The following is a 16,607-nucleotide window of genomic DNA, read 5'->3' on the forward strand; positions in this document are numbered from 1 at the left end:
CCACTAGCTCCGGAATCCACCATCGCCGGAAGGTTCACAGACCTCTTATTCCACTGAAGAGATACAGGGAGAGAGAGATGAGACGAGCAGCTAGATAGTTTCGTAGTAGTGACATGCATGAGAGTGGTAGGTTTCTTACCCTTGGAGGAACGAGCATGAGATCTGCAATCCTTGTATACGTGGCCTGCTCTACCACAATAAAGACAAAGTCCCAACGATCTACGTCGCTCAATCTCGGCAGGAGGCAAAGGTCCTCGGACAATGCCTATCTGCATAGGCTCTTCTGGAGGGAGTGGAGGACCTGCTGTAGAGGTCTGAGCCGGAGGCCAGGTGGTGGTAGAAGATCCACGCTCCAGCCTTCTCTCTCTGAGACGGCGATCGATCATGGTGACGAGTTTAATGAAATCCTCCAATCCAGGAGGAATAGAGGTACGAGCAAGTTCGTCCTTGACCATCTCAGATAGACCCCAACGGAATTGATCGTGCAGAGCCGGTTCGTTCCATGTGGACTCAAGGGCTAGACGTCTAAACTCTGTAATATAGTCCTCTACAGGTCGTCTTCCTTGCTTGAGAGCCCTTAATGTAGTAGTTGCTGAGGTTATCCTGTATGGATCATCATAAAGGGTATCAAGAGCCTGCCGGAAGGAAGCCCAGGAGTCGAGAAGTGGACTGCTGCTATGGAGAAGATGGTGAGCCCATAACTGAGGCTCATCGGACAAAAGAGAGATTACCGTATGAATCTTCACATAGTCCGTGGTATATGTTCTCGGCTTTAAATTGAATACAATCTGGCATGACGTAATGAAGGGACGATATTTATTTCGGTCCCCTGAGAATCTTTCCGGAAGGGGAACTTGAGGTTCGAGGGCCGAGGCTCCCTCCAGGGTAGGTGCCTGGGGAGCCATGGCTGGTTCAGCGGGAGCATTAAGCTGTGCTTGGAGCGTATGCACCTGCTGATGTAATTGGTTATGACTTGCCTGGAGTTCTTGAAAAGACTGATTCATAGTAGCCAATTGTTGGGACAGAGTAGAAATGGCATCAGGAAAACCTGCGGGCTCCATTGTAGGCTCAGTTATTATGTAAGGATTGAGGAGAGAGAGGAGTCCAGTATGCAGGTAGAATACGCCAGGTGAAAAAACCACAGGTACTGAAAATAGCAGAGTCTGTATACAGAGCCGGGGTCAGGTTCACAGGAGATCAGGAGAGCCGTTAAGTAGACCAGGGTCGGTACACAGGAGATCAGGAGAGCCGTTAAGTAGACCAGGGTCGGTACACAGGAGATCAGGAGAGCCGTTAAGTAGACCAGGGTCGGTACACAGGAGATCAGGAGAGCCGTTAAGTAGACCAGGGTCGGTACACAGGAGATCAGGAGAGCCGTTAAGTAGACCAGGGTCGGTACACAGGAGATCAACAAATAGTAGCTAGAAACGCAATGCACGGCACAATAACTGAGCACTGAGCTTTGCTCAGTGCTTGGTTTTAAACTTGCCGCTCTGGGCATACTCCGCCCCCGAGCGTGACGTCATCCAGGCGCGTTCCCCGGCGTCTCCACTCGGGGACGCATAAAGCTTGTTGGAGGCGCGCGCCTCTAGAGACAGACACACCGGCTGCCGAGAAGGGAAGAGAAGCGTCGCGGGATCCAATACCCGCGGCTAACGGGTATTCGGGTGAGTGGCTACGTTGGGGTCCGGGACCCGGACCCTGACAGACTATAAGACTAAGACTATAAGATCCAGATCCCTGCAGTTCTGCAGCGCAAGGCTGCACAGTGGATAAACACTACAAAACAAATACTACATAACCTAAAAAAAAAATGCATAATAAAAAGGAGAAGCCTCCTCAAACGAGCTTACATCCCATGGAGAAACTGCATATTCTCAAAAAAAGGCAAACAATGTCCCACATGGAACCTATGTATTGCTGAAAAATTGCAAATTGCTTACTTTTTAACTTACTACTATGCTACTGTTGAAACAAAAAGGTCCAAGGGAAATACACAGAAGCCTGGTTAAACAATTCATGATGAAAGGCAATGGTTTAACAACTGCCAAACAGCCTATTAGGTCCAAGTGGGTAATAGTCATAGAGAGCTTCAGCCCATAGATGATGTTCTTAAGAAGAATCTGGACTCAAGATTACACAACAAAAATCAAGTCAAACTACCAAGAGCTAAAAGTCTCTATGGGCATTAGACATAAAAAAGTGCTTCTGGTGCAGTTTGAAAAGCAGTCTTGTCATCATAGCGACCAATGGTATGCTTCGGCTGATTGGACCATAGCACCAGAATCACTTTTTATATGTAATTATGAAAGTGTCTGTCAGCAGGAGCCAGCATCACTGGCAGATTAACCAATGTCACTCAGTGCAAGTGTTGGTTACATTTACACAAGGGAGAATTCCAGAACTTCCTGTGGCAGGCTTTTTCAACCAGCATGCCAGCTGGCCTTACAATAAAGCAGCTGTTAACATGTGTCCACATTTATTTTACAAACTGGATGGTTACCAATCAAGCAACCATATTAGGCATATTTTTGAAGTGAGATGCTGTCTTGATTTTTGGGCACTGTCCCTGAACGGTCAGGGAGCTGTAAAATCAATGGAGGTTTGTGCTGTAACCTCTAGACCTGCCTCTAAACCTACAACCTCACCCTCTCTTCCTCCAGCCATACCCCAAAAAAACGTCACCAGCTTTGGACACCAGACATGTTGGGAGGTGTGCCCTTGTGGGACATATTCTGTGTGGTCCTCGGTGGCTGGAACAGAAAAAAAAAACAGAGGGGCAGTGGAACACAAACTTGCCTGCTTCTGACCATTTCTTCCTCTCTGCAACTATGAGTGGCTCCATCAGATGCAGTGTTACAATATGACCCATAGGTGGCTTCCTTTTATAACACAACTGTGTGATCCAAAGAGGTTGTGTTAGTAATGTCAGATTATAAAGTAAAGCACTGGGAGCATTAGGCATGTCATGTTCCAGTGTGGATTATCCATTACTGAGGCAGGTAACTTTACTAACTTCTTTTAATTGAATTTTCAGAAATTGAACGCATGGATTTATACAAAGCACTTCGTAATAAATACACAAGCCATTTCAGAAGCTTAAAACAGTGTTTGCACTGATTTGTACAATAAGCATTGTAGTATTTCATCTCGTAGTTTTTCCATTCTTGTGTAACTTATTCGTATAGTGACATTCTGTATTATATAGGGATTTTAACAGAAACCGAGAATAAGTAAACCAAAATAGATTATACATAGTATTAGAAACATGGGTAAGAAAAAGAGCGAAAATATCATGTGGATGGTGTGAAGTGTAGAGTACCTGGCCAATAGAAACATATATATATATATATATATATATATATATATATATATATATATATATATAGTTGTATCTATCTGGTCCACCTTGTAATTATGGATTGTCCAAGTAGTCCAACATTTTTTTTACTGTTATATTTTGCCTAACACTTTTTAAAATTCAGTTCCCCAAACAGCATTTCTCTGGTAATATGTTTCATGAATCATTGAATGCAAAAAAATATAACATTTGACCCAGCACTTATATTTTGTCCACTGGGTGAAATTAAACTCTTGTGGCAGCTAGTGGATTGAAAACAAAAGTCTGTTTTAGCTCTAAATTGGGGAAGTGCTGTGGTTAAATTAAGATCATTCTTGCACCTGGCAATGTAAAGTTTTTGATGACCTCAGCCTTAACATAATGTGTAATACTGTTGTTGAACAATATTTTTGAAAAATCTCAAATTATACATTTCAAGATTGAATTTTTTTTTTTTAACTGTGACAGAAACCATACTTGCAAATTGTTGGCCATGTGTTGGTATGCAAGTTGACCCTTTTGCTCCACTGACAACATGAACTTTGAACTGTTTTTGATTTTTTTTTTTTAGGTCAAAATCAAAGAAACAAATGATACAATGCACAAATGGTGCATACTAGATTGTAAAACATGCTTTTCACCATAGACATTGCCGACTTCTTTATGCATTTAACAATTGGGATATCGATCAGGTTTACAGTCAGAATACCGCAGCAGGCAAGTCTCTGTGAGAATTAGTCTCAGAAAAAAAAACATCGCAGCCTACTTAGGGTTCATATGATGACTGTGATTTGTTTTGTTTGTTTACTTTTGAAAGAGCAGGAGAGGCAAAATGGATATTTTAAAGTCACATTGCTCCAAATTTTTGTTTACAGTTTTCAGTTGACCTCCGGGCTTTACAGATTTATGAATGGCAGTTGCTGCATCCTCTTTACAACAGGTTGTGATGGTGTTTTTGCCAGGTAACAGCTGATAGAATATCAGCATTTTCTACGAACGAAGCCACATCCATAATAATACTTTGAATAAATGCAAATTCAGATTTCTGTTTTAGAATGTAACCTATATACACGTGCACCTATGAAGGAGATATTCCAAAAGTTAGTAATAGTAATAGAGCTAAACAGACCGTAGAACTATGAAGGTCAGGTAATTTTTGCCATCAACAAAGACTAAAATTACGACAATCATATTTTTCAAGGTCAGTGCTTGTGTAAACGTGTGTTCTAAGTTGAGAAAGGGATTCTATTAAGTATGGTCAATGTTGAGCTGAAAAACTGCTACAGACAATTGGCTCCAGGCAGTTTTACCTATGTTTTGGGCTGCTAACTTTTTTTTCCTAAGCAATTAGACATCTGCTCATGGGCATTAAGTAGAATAAAGTATAGTATGGATATGCTCTGACTAGTATTTCCAGAGTTTCCAAAAAGATGACATGGCATGCTGTGCTTCCTTTGTAAGCTTTGCCCGAAGCCTGTGAATACTACTTTGTGATGGACACAAACAACCAGTTTGCATGGTTAATTTTCTGAAGTTTCTATGCTAAATTTGTTTTTCAAGCCACAGTAAATCTAGGTCACTCGGCCAGGCCAGCCCTGCAAAGCATTTTTAGTGTATTCCTTATGAAGTGGCCTGTGTTTGCTTTTATAGAGTTTTCTAACTATATTTGTGGTCAGCATAACCAAAGGAAACTAATATTGACCAGGGTTGGAGCTGTACATGCACAGTTTGATTAACCAATACTCTATGCATTATTGATTGGTTAATCAGATTATTGAGTTCAGAGGTCGTTTCCGCTGCTTATGTGCTACCGGCAGATAAGCCCCATAAAAATGTCACCTCACTGAAAGCTCCTTGCAAGTTTTAATAAAATATATTATTACAGATCTCTGGTCAGAACTCGCCTAGAGTATTAAAGTGTACAGTTATGGAGCCCCCATCTCCAGAAACATAAAGGCATTCAGTAGAGAGTTCAGAAAATGGCTCCTAAAAAAGTAAATGGCTTGCAAGATAAAAAAAAAATCAAGGAAGACTAATGGATGTCAATATGCATAGCTAGAAGACAGAAGAGAATGGATTTGATACAAACATTTAAATACCGGTACATAAAATCAGGGGCATCCTTTGTACAGGACAAAACTGGACCCAGCTTCCTACCTGTCCTGCACCCAGTTGCTTTATGTAAAATGTTATACTACCCATCAGTGTAGAAGCATAGCAGCCCACGTGCAAACTGCATGAAGAAACAACTTAGCGGGTGTTAATGTAAGCAATCTGTAGGGAGGGCATATTTCACTGTCCCATCTATCTGTACAGAACACCGCAAATACAAGTGATACTGCTTTTATACTAGGAGGAAGGCCAGAAGCATGCAAGTAAGTTGAAAAGTAGCTGGGTAATGGTATATATGGCTCAGTGAGTAAGTCCTATGATAGCTTGATTTTTACTTGCAGGAATTAAAGAATTGCATCCCACAGTTATTATTGGACTTTAACGCAGATCTTTTTAGGACCTAGTAGCTCTGTAGTCATCTGTAGTTGCTCCTTAATAAAAGTATTCAACAAATTATGGTTTATTTCAGGAGGAGGGGGTCTTAATCCAAATCAAGAGGTTTGGGGGCTTAAATGTAATGCAAGTATTCCTTTACTGAGGGGGTGGCAGATACGCAGAGCAGCCATCCAAACATGCATGAGGTAGGCATATGGTTATCATAAAATTGAGATCAGACCTGAATAAGATTGAGTCTTTACAACAGGGATAACAGGCAGACTAGGTATCTGCCATCAATTTGCATGTGTAATTTTAACGACCTATAATAATAATACCGATATTTCATGTTTCATAGATACGTTTCAAACTTTCCACCTTACTTCATGTATTCTCCCATATTCCTTGATCAACCACAATTGATGTTTCCTTGAGTTGTCTCTGTTACTCTATCCAAGGGATTTCCTCTCGGTCACACACTTGATTCTCTAACATGCAGAATCGCCATATCCTACATGAACAGCCCTCCAGCTCCCTCCCCTAGATTCCACGGTGGATTTACTTCTCCATCAAACAGTGACAAGGATGGATTCCCCATCAGGCAATTTGCCTAGAACTTCTCGAGTTACCAGTATCAATTTAAATAAAGTGACCCTTCATCCAAGGATGACATGGCTTCCTTAGCCAAAACACAAATGCGACTCTTGACAGTACTGTGCAAGCCAACATGGTATCAAATATTTAGCTGCAGAATGTTCTGAAGTTTTCACATATATTTTATGTCATTTTAGGGGAATGGGCTAAGGCATAGATGTGTTTTGTAGTCTGTCCATGGTAACACTTAAACAATTTAAGTGCAATGTATCTTTTTTGCACAACCATTGTGAATAGTTTACATGATGGAAGAAAGAGAATATAGACTTAAATAGGCAGATTGTTTGTGATATACACAAAACCCATAAAGTCTGCACCTCTTTATCCAGATAATGTATTAAAATGTACAAATTAATTAAATGATTAAGGACATGACAAATTTAAATCTGTTTAACATCCCAGTACTGTAGATATAGATGTTGTAACCACTGGTAAAAAAAAAAAAATATAAGAATACTAAAAGCAAGTCAAGCAGCACACATGGTTTTTAACAGCTGTGACTGAAGCAGTAAAGGGTTTGTGGCACTTGGACAGTCATAGGGACAGTGACAAGTGACATAACACAGGACTGTTTTTAGATTTCCATGGACGGAGTATCAAGGTGACAGCTGTGAGGGGGTGGGGTAACCAAGGAGGATGCATAATACCAGCTAATCCTGAATAAAAATAGTCTCCAACCCCACTGAATGATAAGCAGGAAAGAAGGTAGGAGACAAGACACTGCAGGGACTGACCAGCAATTGTCAGAGGTGTCTCCTCACAAAAGCAGTTTTTAGATTGTACCATGGTGGAGGAGCAGTCTCGCCTCCTAACAGGGGATGGCTTAAAAGACCAGGAGAATGTCTTACTTTCCAATGAGAAGGACAGCGCTGATGACATTAAAGAAGTAGTCCCCAGTCAAGAGATGCCATTAAAAAATAAGGCAGATAGTTTAGCTCATGAAGACTCAGAAGCTGTTGGTCAAGATAAGAAAACACTAGATGCTAAGGGAGAGGGACAAGTTGGTAATGAAGATAATAGCACTGTTGATACCAAGGAAGAGACTACTTCAGATGTTAAGGAAACAATGGTATCAAACACAGAGACAGCAGAAATAAACTCAAACAAAGATACAGAAGAAATGGAAAAGACAGAAGATGATGAGACATCCACAAATAGCAAAGAGACTCCCGAAGATACAGATATTAGCCAGAAGGCAAAAGAGGCAGAAGACAACACTGTTTGCAAAGACGATGAAACTAAGAGAGAAGATCAGTTACTTCAAGCTGAAGGAGAACAGATTTCAGATGACAGCACAACAAGCAAGAGCCCCAGCGAAGAAACAACTAGGTAACTCAACACATGGGTCAAATTCAACATTCTTATTATTCTTCATTTATGTAGTGCCATAATTTTCAGTATTTCTGAACAATGGGCAAACAGGACATAACAAGTAGTGTTTCACATAGCAATCTAAACTTACAGAAACAAAAGGTTAGGAGGGCCCTAATGACCAACAGACCACAACACTGTTGTTAAACCTAGACATAGAATTTGACAGCAGATAAGAACCATAAGCTCATCTAGTCTGTTTTTCCTCCTGTGGAGACTAGAATCTTAATTCAGGATAGTCATATACCTCTACCATGCATATTTAAATCTCCTTACTGTATTAACCTCTGTCCTAAGAAAAACACCAGTTGTGGAGAAATCACCATGGAAACCAACAGACTGCCCAAGAATTGTCCTATACAAATAATGTTTTGCAACCTCCTACTGCCAAAGTACCATTCTATATGTTCTGTTCTGTTGCAAATTTAAGCGTTTACTGAAGTACCAACTTTACAAATGTATTGTGCTAACTCAAACATTTGGTACTCACAGAACCTATGTCAGAGCAGATCACATTGGTTATGAGAGAATAAAGATTTCAATGTCTTCTAGTGAGAGTGCTACAAAAGCCAAGATTCCGCCACCAGCTAAAGCACCTTCTAAGGAAAAGGAACATCCAGAGCGAAAACAAGATCTACCTCGTTCTAAAACTATGCCTAAGTCATATGGAAGGGCTACAAGAAAAGACATTGCAGAGAAATTTGGGGGGTAAGAGACAAAATTGTGAAAAAAAAAATGAATTTTGCTAGGATGCAGTAAGAAACAAGCCAGTGTAATGTGTAAGAAATAGTAGTCATAGAAGGAAAAGTGGCATAATACTGAGGGAATAAATGAGATTTGTTACTACTCTTTACTTAACTATGAACAGTTTAGTAGAATAAAACAGATATGTCTGTCTTACTTAAATATCCTCCATTAACTCCATTTACACTGTTAGCATCCAGAAAAAATGGCTGCTTCTCACCTTCCTTGCATCCATGTTACTTATCAACTTCTTTGTCTTTCTCATTCTTCACTATTCTTTCTTGTGCTTCATCAATGTTCTATATAACACAATAATACATTGCAGTTCTGCTTCTCATAGCCTCCTCATCATTCCTTGGTTTGTTCATGTGACCATAAGAAAACTTCCCTTTGTAGTTTTGCACCTACCTGCCACTCTTTACCAATCATTCCTCCAAGCCTTCATATCCCTTACATTCTTATTCCACCCTGAGCTCCATCCTCATTCTTACCCATAGCTTTTAACTACTGAGAGAAATCCACCCTTACTCAAACTAACAACCTTCACAATTTTTTTAACATTTTTTTTTTTTAAAAATTACCTACTCACAAAAAACCCTAATCTACTATTCCGTTTCCTTACTGAACAACCTTACTCTTCCTCTTTTAATTTACTTCAGCTAACATTTTCCTTGTTACACACTACATCCACATTATATAGAAACAGTAACCATCCAGAACCATGTTCCACTGACATCTACTCGGTTATTCCACAATAGTTCATACTACTCTGCCTGAATCCACCAAAATTATGTAAATATTTTGTTATATGTTCTTTCTTGTTTTCATAACTGGCATATTATTTGAAATCCAGCTCTGACTCCAACAATGATATGTCCTGGATAAAAGTTCTGTAACATAGGTCAAAAATGAATACAATATAACATACAGCGAGGCACTGGGTGGGTTGCAGAAAAGAATCTGTGATGGGTTTTAAGACAATTTTGTTAATGCAGATGTTTCACAGGGTGGGCACATCAGGTGTCCGTGTGCAGAGATCGACAAGCTGTGGAGCAAGTGCTGTGAAGAACATGTTATTAGAGTGGTGCCGGGCAAAAACAAAAGGCTATGAGGTGAGTAAGGGTCTGATATTTTGTCTGAGCTTTTATTTTGTTGTATTCTCTTCACTAGTGCAAGAGCAATCTGGATGAGAAACCTTATCAGGTTATCTCTCTGGCATATTAATCGGAACCACTCTGTAAATTGTTTATCTCTAAAGCAATGAGTTTCAAATAAGGAATCAATTTGGCAATCAACCATGCAGCTGATAGGCACTCTGCAGAAACTGGCTAAGTGAGTTGCAGTGAAAATTGTAGCTTTTTTTTTTTTATCTGCTAACACTTTGCGAAAATACTCAAATGACCATGCCTGTGATGGCTTAGAGAGTAAATCAAGTATTTATTCATTATGCTGTCTTCATAGATTTGTTATCGACACATGGTTAAATTAGCCCAACCAATGCAAATCTTTGTTTAATATTGGATGGAAATCATGAAAATACATCTGCTGCAGCCAGTACACAAAGAGCCTCTGCAAACAATGCCATCCTCATGATCACTCTAAAACTCACTACTGGCAACTAGCCACATGTAATCTCGTGGATTTGTAGGATAATAGGCGCATTCATTTCATTTTGAATTGTATGTTATCACCTAATAATCAGCCACAGATTATTACATGTTATAGGGCTTAATTTCAGGGCAAGCTCAACTCACACCGACACACAGACATCTGATCCATTGTAGCTCTCTCCAGTGTTACATACCGTACTTATTTCACGTGCCCTGTTAAAATTTATATACTACCATGTAGCATGATGTATAAACAGCAGATAATTTAGGTTATAAAAGGTGGTAAATCTACAGAAAAAGACAGAAATCTAGGCCAAAAAGGCATGTCTGTGAAATATGCAGTCGTAAATAGTAAAGAAACATCTAAAACAAAGGCTATATGAGACAGGTGTTTTAAGTTATTAGTATTAAATGTTTTTTCTCTCTTCCTTTCCCCTAGGGTGTAGACATTCAGAATTTTTCCAGCAGCTGGAGCAATGGCCTTGCATTCTGCTCTCTAATGCATGCTTTCTTCCCTGATGCATTTGATTATGATTCTCTGGATCCGAAAAAAAGGAGAGAGAACTTTCAGCTGGCATTCAACACTGCAGAGTGAGTGGGGTTTCTGGAGAAGGGCATGGGGATACTGAAGACAGGGATAGATGTATATATCAGCCTGTTGTAGTTGTACTGCTGCATCCTACTTTCATTATTTCTCTAAGTATTATTTCATAATTCTTACAATGATGACAGATGAATTGACAATGATCTGAGCTGTCTTCAGTCTTTCAATGTGCTCTTAATGTTAGTGTGTGTGTAGAGCGTATACTAGTTTGTGTGTCTGGATAAAAAAATATATGTGCTGTAACATATTAGGTATATCCTCCTTTTTTTTTTTTTTTTTTTTAAACACATAGGACACTTAGTAGAGCTATCATGAGTCGATTGGGGTCTGTTCAAATGTAGTGCCTAAATATGTATGGTGGCAGCCATGGCTTCTAATATTGCCTTGATAAATCTGGGCTTCAATGTTTACTGTACAATTCTCCCTCCAGGAACCTTGCTGATTGTCCCCCTCTGTTGGATGTGGAAGACATGGTGCGTATGAAGGTCCCTGACTCCAAGTGTGTTTATACATATGTACAAGAACTATATCGTAGCCTGGTTGCTAAAGGCCTTGTGAAAACCAAAAAGGCATGAACCAACCATAGATTCTGAGTGTGCAAATAAGTATGCATGAGAGGTGAGAAGCCACTGTTCCTGTGTTCATAAATAATAAAACCACACAGTGATTATGTGCAAACACACAATTACAATCAACACAAGCAACATTTTATATAAAAATAAACATACATAAGTAAAACAGTGTTTGCAAAAATTAGGACATTTGCACAAATTACATGCATTATTAAAAAAAAAACTACCAATGCACAATTTAAAGTCATATACACAAGAAATATATTGTACACATATGAATATTAAAAACCATGTTTATTTGTTGGCTTGATGGTGCATATAGTGTATCTAATAAAATTATATCATGTTTTCACAAAATTGAATCTTGGGCACATCTTGAAATGTGGTCTTATCACCATTGCAACCAGCTGGATTGTACAATTAGCAGAAATAATTCATTGCTTGCAGCAGTATTGCATTCTGACCTAGGGACTAGGGTGCAGCAGCGCTGTTGGGTGATCAATATGCAGCAGGTCAAATGGCTGGCTACAAGGAAGATCTCTAAGGCAACTAAGCGCCACAAAAATAAGCAAATAACCAGGGATCACTGAAATGTCTCTGATTTAAATATTTTATGGCAATCATCGAAAGATGCCTTTATTACTAGATTGGCTTCTAAGGAGATCTTTGGTGCCCTCCCCAATAGCATTTTGTTTTTACAGAATTATTTAGTTTTAGAAAGGAGGTGCATCAGAAGTTGGGTACCAGTAGGAAGAAATACCCCTAGTAAAGCAAGCAGTCCAGGAGTTACCACTACTTCAGATATATAAAGAATATGCCAGGTGCCACCCAGATTCAGGCACCCCAGGCAGCTGCAGGTCTTGTGGCTCTAGACAAGGCCACATCCAAAAAAACATTTGAGTTTAGAAATGGTCATCCTGGTGATCTACAACATTATATTATGACAAAATTAAGACATAAGCAAATATAGACTACATGCAATGTAAATCTATTTTATGTATCCATAAAAAGTGATTCTGATGTGAAGTTTGAAAAGTGGTCTTATGAAGATAGTATAAAAATATCTATCCATTTGGCCCATCAAGTCTTTCCATTTTCCTGCTTTAGGGTAAATCAATGTTTATTGAAATTTTTGATGAGAAGGGTACAAAAAGGAAAAGGAGAGGGGAGGGGGCTTCAGTCCAGTAGCAATACAGTAAAGGTAACAAGACTTCCGGTAAAATATTGCCACATAATCTTGATGACAGGGTAATGTAATGTATAAACTGGGACAAAATGAGACATACCAGTCGTAACAATCGTAGAAGTATATAATGTATAAAGAAATAGAGCCCTTGTCTGCAGAAAACAGTGTGACACGGTTACAAGCATCTGGGAGCACAAGTGTAAATGACCATCAGGGGACATTGAGGGGGGTGAGAGGAAGGGAAGGCGGGAATAGGGAAAAGAGAGGGGGAAAAAAAGACAAAAAAAATAAATAAAATACGGGAGGAAACTACGGAGATGGGGAAGGGAACTCTAGAACAGTCGAGAGAGATCTCTAAGCATCAATGTTTAAGTGGGCATAGCGTCCAACAAGGGGATTTGGGGGCTAGAGAGACATTGCAGCCAGTGGAACCAAATGCGTTGGTGTTTATCAGATATATCGGTAGCAGAGTATATCAGCTCTTCAAGGATTCGTTTCCCCTCCACGCACCTGATACACTCCCGAATTGTATGGATCACCCCAGTGTAAGGGGATCAGTGCTTTTGTAGCAGTCAACAAGTGACGTGTCACCGAGGATTTGTACCAGGAGATCGAAAAGGGCATGTGAAGAAGAAAGAATTCAGGAGAGAAGGGCACCGGTTTGTCAGTAAGAGTCTGGACGTGAGAATGGATGGTACTCCTAAAAGGGATTATGCGAGGGCAGGACCAACAAAGGTGGAGAAGAGAACACTGCGACATACCACATCTCCAGCACTCATCCCTCACGCTAGGGGTTGTAACGGGTAGTTGTAGTCTGGGGCCTATACCAGAGAGCTAATTATTTTTATGACATATCCTAGTCCCTATTACTAAGAGAACAGCAGTGAGTAAGAACACTGATCTTCTCCCATTATGAGTCGGAGGTTTTTCAGAAGTGCATAATGTTTAGGTTAATGATTAGTGACCGGAAAAAGTTACCCAGTTGGGCATACCGGAACCTCTCATGGGGTGTAGGCGGTCCTAGAGACACCAAGTCCCCCAAGGGCTTCGGACCAGTTGGTATCAGGTATACACGGGTCCCATCCCCCCACCACCACCAATGCCTGGAGGAAAGTCCGGGTTGTCTCTCGCCGGCGTGAGCAGGGATAGGATAGTGGAGAGAGGAGTACTTCGGACCAATGAGTGCCAGATACCAAGTGTTGCTCAAACAAAGGGGTGGCCCGAAACACGCTGCGTGGCGCATCCCACAGCCAACCAGGGCAGCGACCCAACTGGTATACCCACCTTGACCCACTGCTTCTTCTGTGAGCCACTTGTGAGCTCCAGTATGTGTAAAAGATGACAGGCCTTGTAATATGTGCGATTACACGGCAGAGCAAGGCCCCCCTTTGATTTAGGGAGCATCAGGGCACTACATTTTATGCAAGGGTAGCAGGGACCCCAAACAAACCGAAAGAAGGCAGAACGGACAGAGGTGAAAAAGGAATACGGAATATGTATAGGAAGAGTTTGGAACAGGTAAAGTAGCCGTGGCATAACGTTCATTTTGATAGAGTTGACTCTGCCTAACCAAGAAACCGAAAGCCGCGACCACTTACGGAGATCAACCTGCAGAGTAGCCAGTAGTGGTAAGAAATTATAAGCATAGAATTGGGAAAAATCAACTGATAACCACACTCCTAAATATTTCAGCTTGGAACGACACCACGTAAAAGGGAAAGAAGCCGCCAACGAGTTGCTTACATCCCTGGGTAAGTTAATATCCATGATATAATCTTGAAATTCAAGAGGTCACCATAATCTTTAAATTCTTTCGTAATAGATGGCAAGGACGTATGAGGTTGCGAGACAGCAAATAAGAGGTCATCCGCATAGCCTAAGAGCTTATGCTGGGTCCGTCCCACCTGTATCCCTCTAATGTCTGAATTTAACTTATCGCCTGCATGAGAGGTTCCAAGGAGAGCACAAACAGCAGCGCGTGACAAAGGGCAACCCTGCCGAGTCCCGTTTTGTATAAGAAAAGAGTCAGAAAGAAGACCATTGATGCGAAGTCTCGCGGAGGGGGCCGTATATAGGGATTGGACCCAGGTCAAGAAGCCTATGCCAAAACCCATGTGATTGAAGGTGGCCAGCATAAAGGACCAGTCCACCATTTTAAAGGCCTTTTCAGCGTCTGTGGAGAGAAAGATGGAAGGAGTAGAGGTCAGTTTTGCATGATGGAGTAAGCTAAGAGCACGGATGGTGTCATCTCGAGCTTCATGGCCTGGAATGAAACCCGATTGGTCAGGGTGAACCAGAGAGGGCAAGAGAGGCTTCAGTAGGTTTGCCAAGATCTTAGCGAAGAGAGTTGAGGAGCGATATCGGGTGGCAACTACCACAGTGTTCAAGGTCCTTGCTTTCCTTGAGAATAAGGGTGATGGACGCCGACATAGTATGGGCGTGGATCCAACCACTCTCTAATGTGGAATTGAAAGCATCTATGAAATGCGGACCTAACAGGTCCCGGAAGTGAGAGTAGTATCTCAAAGTTAGCCCATCTGATCCTGTGCATTGCCCTGCCCGAGAAGACTTAACAGCCTCACTGAACTCTGGCAAGGAGATAGGAGCCTCTAACATTGCTGCATCTTTGACAGATAGTCCACCGTGCACTATGCGGGTTAGATAGTCCCGAATTCGTGAATCCCTGGGGGGCGAATTGCCCCCAGGTGGTGAAAGATTGTAGAGGTCAGTAAAGTAGCCAAGAAAGCTTTGAAATATGTGTGAAGAAGGTGTAAACGACCATCTGCTGATCGGATTTTAGGGATGTAGGTGAGTTGACGGGACTGACGAGGAGCCCGCGCCAGGTTTATCTCCGTGCCCATGAAATAGCGCTTTATTCCGCAAATATGATCGGTGCTGTTTGCGGTTCAAAAGGATCGCCAGCTCCCCGTGAAGCAGTGTAAGGAGGGACTCATCCAGGCGCCAAGTAGGGTGAATAAGGGGAGAATCCAGGGACACAGTTGCAGGGGTATGGTCAGACCACTTGTCAAACCTATGCGAGCCCGCCGTAAAAGAACGGAGTGCTGGTAGGAGAGGAAGAATTACCGCATTGGCTCCATTATAGGCCGCACCCGATTATAGGCCGCACCCTAAAAATTAGGTGCGTTTTAAAGAAAAATTTAGATTTTTAGAAAAAATATACATTAGTGGAATAGTAAAACAGTATTCTAACTAACACACTGTATTTTAACATTGTTGGTATCTATTATGCAGTTAGTAAACATATTTTACATACAAACAGAAAACCAATAGCCATTTTAATGCACCTTACTTATATTTATGCCCCTTTGCCCCCCAGATATGCTGCCACTCTGCTCCCCCAGATATGCTGCAACTCTGCCCCCTCCCCGAGATATGCTGCCACTCTGCCCCCCCCGAGATATGCTGCCACTCTGCCCCCCCGAGGTATGCTGTCACTCTGCCCCCCGACATATGCTGTCACTCTACACCCCCCCGAGATATGCTGCCACTCTGCCCCCCAGACATATGCTGCCACTCTGCCCCCCCCCCTGAGATATGCTGGCACTCTTCTCCCTAGATATGCCCCTCCCTAGACTTACCAATGCAGTCTCCCTGGTGTCTAGCGGGACCGGCGGGGGACATCTGCGCGATATGCGTGGAAAACTTCTGGTGCCGGCACTTCCGAGGTAGAAAGTGCTGGCAAGGAAGATTGTTAACGTACATCACGCAGACGTTCACCGGTTGCGGCGATGCGAGCATAAGCAACCTCCGCTGCCGGCACGTCTGCACGATGTGCTTTAATAATCTCCCTTGCCGGCACTCCTGCCGGCAGCGGAGGTTGTTTACGCACATCGCCGCAGCCGGTGGGAAGTGCTGGCAGGGGAGGCTATCTCAGCGTATCGGAGAGTAGGATGTAGGTCCCCTGAAGCGCTGCGAGGGATCTGTATCCTAACCCTGCTGCCTGCCCGGCGCCCGGAACTACATGTCCCGGGCGTCGGACGATCCGAATAGCGCATTCCTGTGCTAAACCCCTATATTC

At 41.8% G+C, this 16,607-nt stretch overlaps 1 protein-coding gene across 1 annotated transcript; it reads left to right on the forward strand.

Annotated features, from left to right (window-relative positions):
• Positions 1–7,136: 7,136 nt before the first annotated feature.
• SMTNL1 (smoothelin like 1) lies at positions 7,137–11,503 on the forward strand. The gene is made up of 5 exons (XM_053451189.1): positions 7,137–7,810; positions 8,405–8,560; positions 9,603–9,708; positions 10,646–10,797; positions 11,241–11,503. The coding sequence occupies exons 1-5, from the start codon at positions 7,266–7,268 to the stop codon at positions 11,383–11,385; spliced, it is 1,104 nt and encodes a 367-aa protein (XP_053307164.1). The 5' UTR covers positions 7,137–7,265; the 3' UTR covers positions 11,386–11,503.
• The last annotated feature ends 5,104 nt before the right edge of the window (positions 11,504–16,607 follow it).

This window comes from Spea bombifrons, chromosome 11 (genome assembly GCF_027358695.1).
Source record: "Spea bombifrons isolate aSpeBom1 chromosome 11, aSpeBom1.2.pri, whole genome shotgun sequence".
NCBI classification, from domain to species: domain Eukaryota; kingdom Metazoa; phylum Chordata; class Amphibia; order Anura; family Pelobatidae; genus Spea; species Spea bombifrons.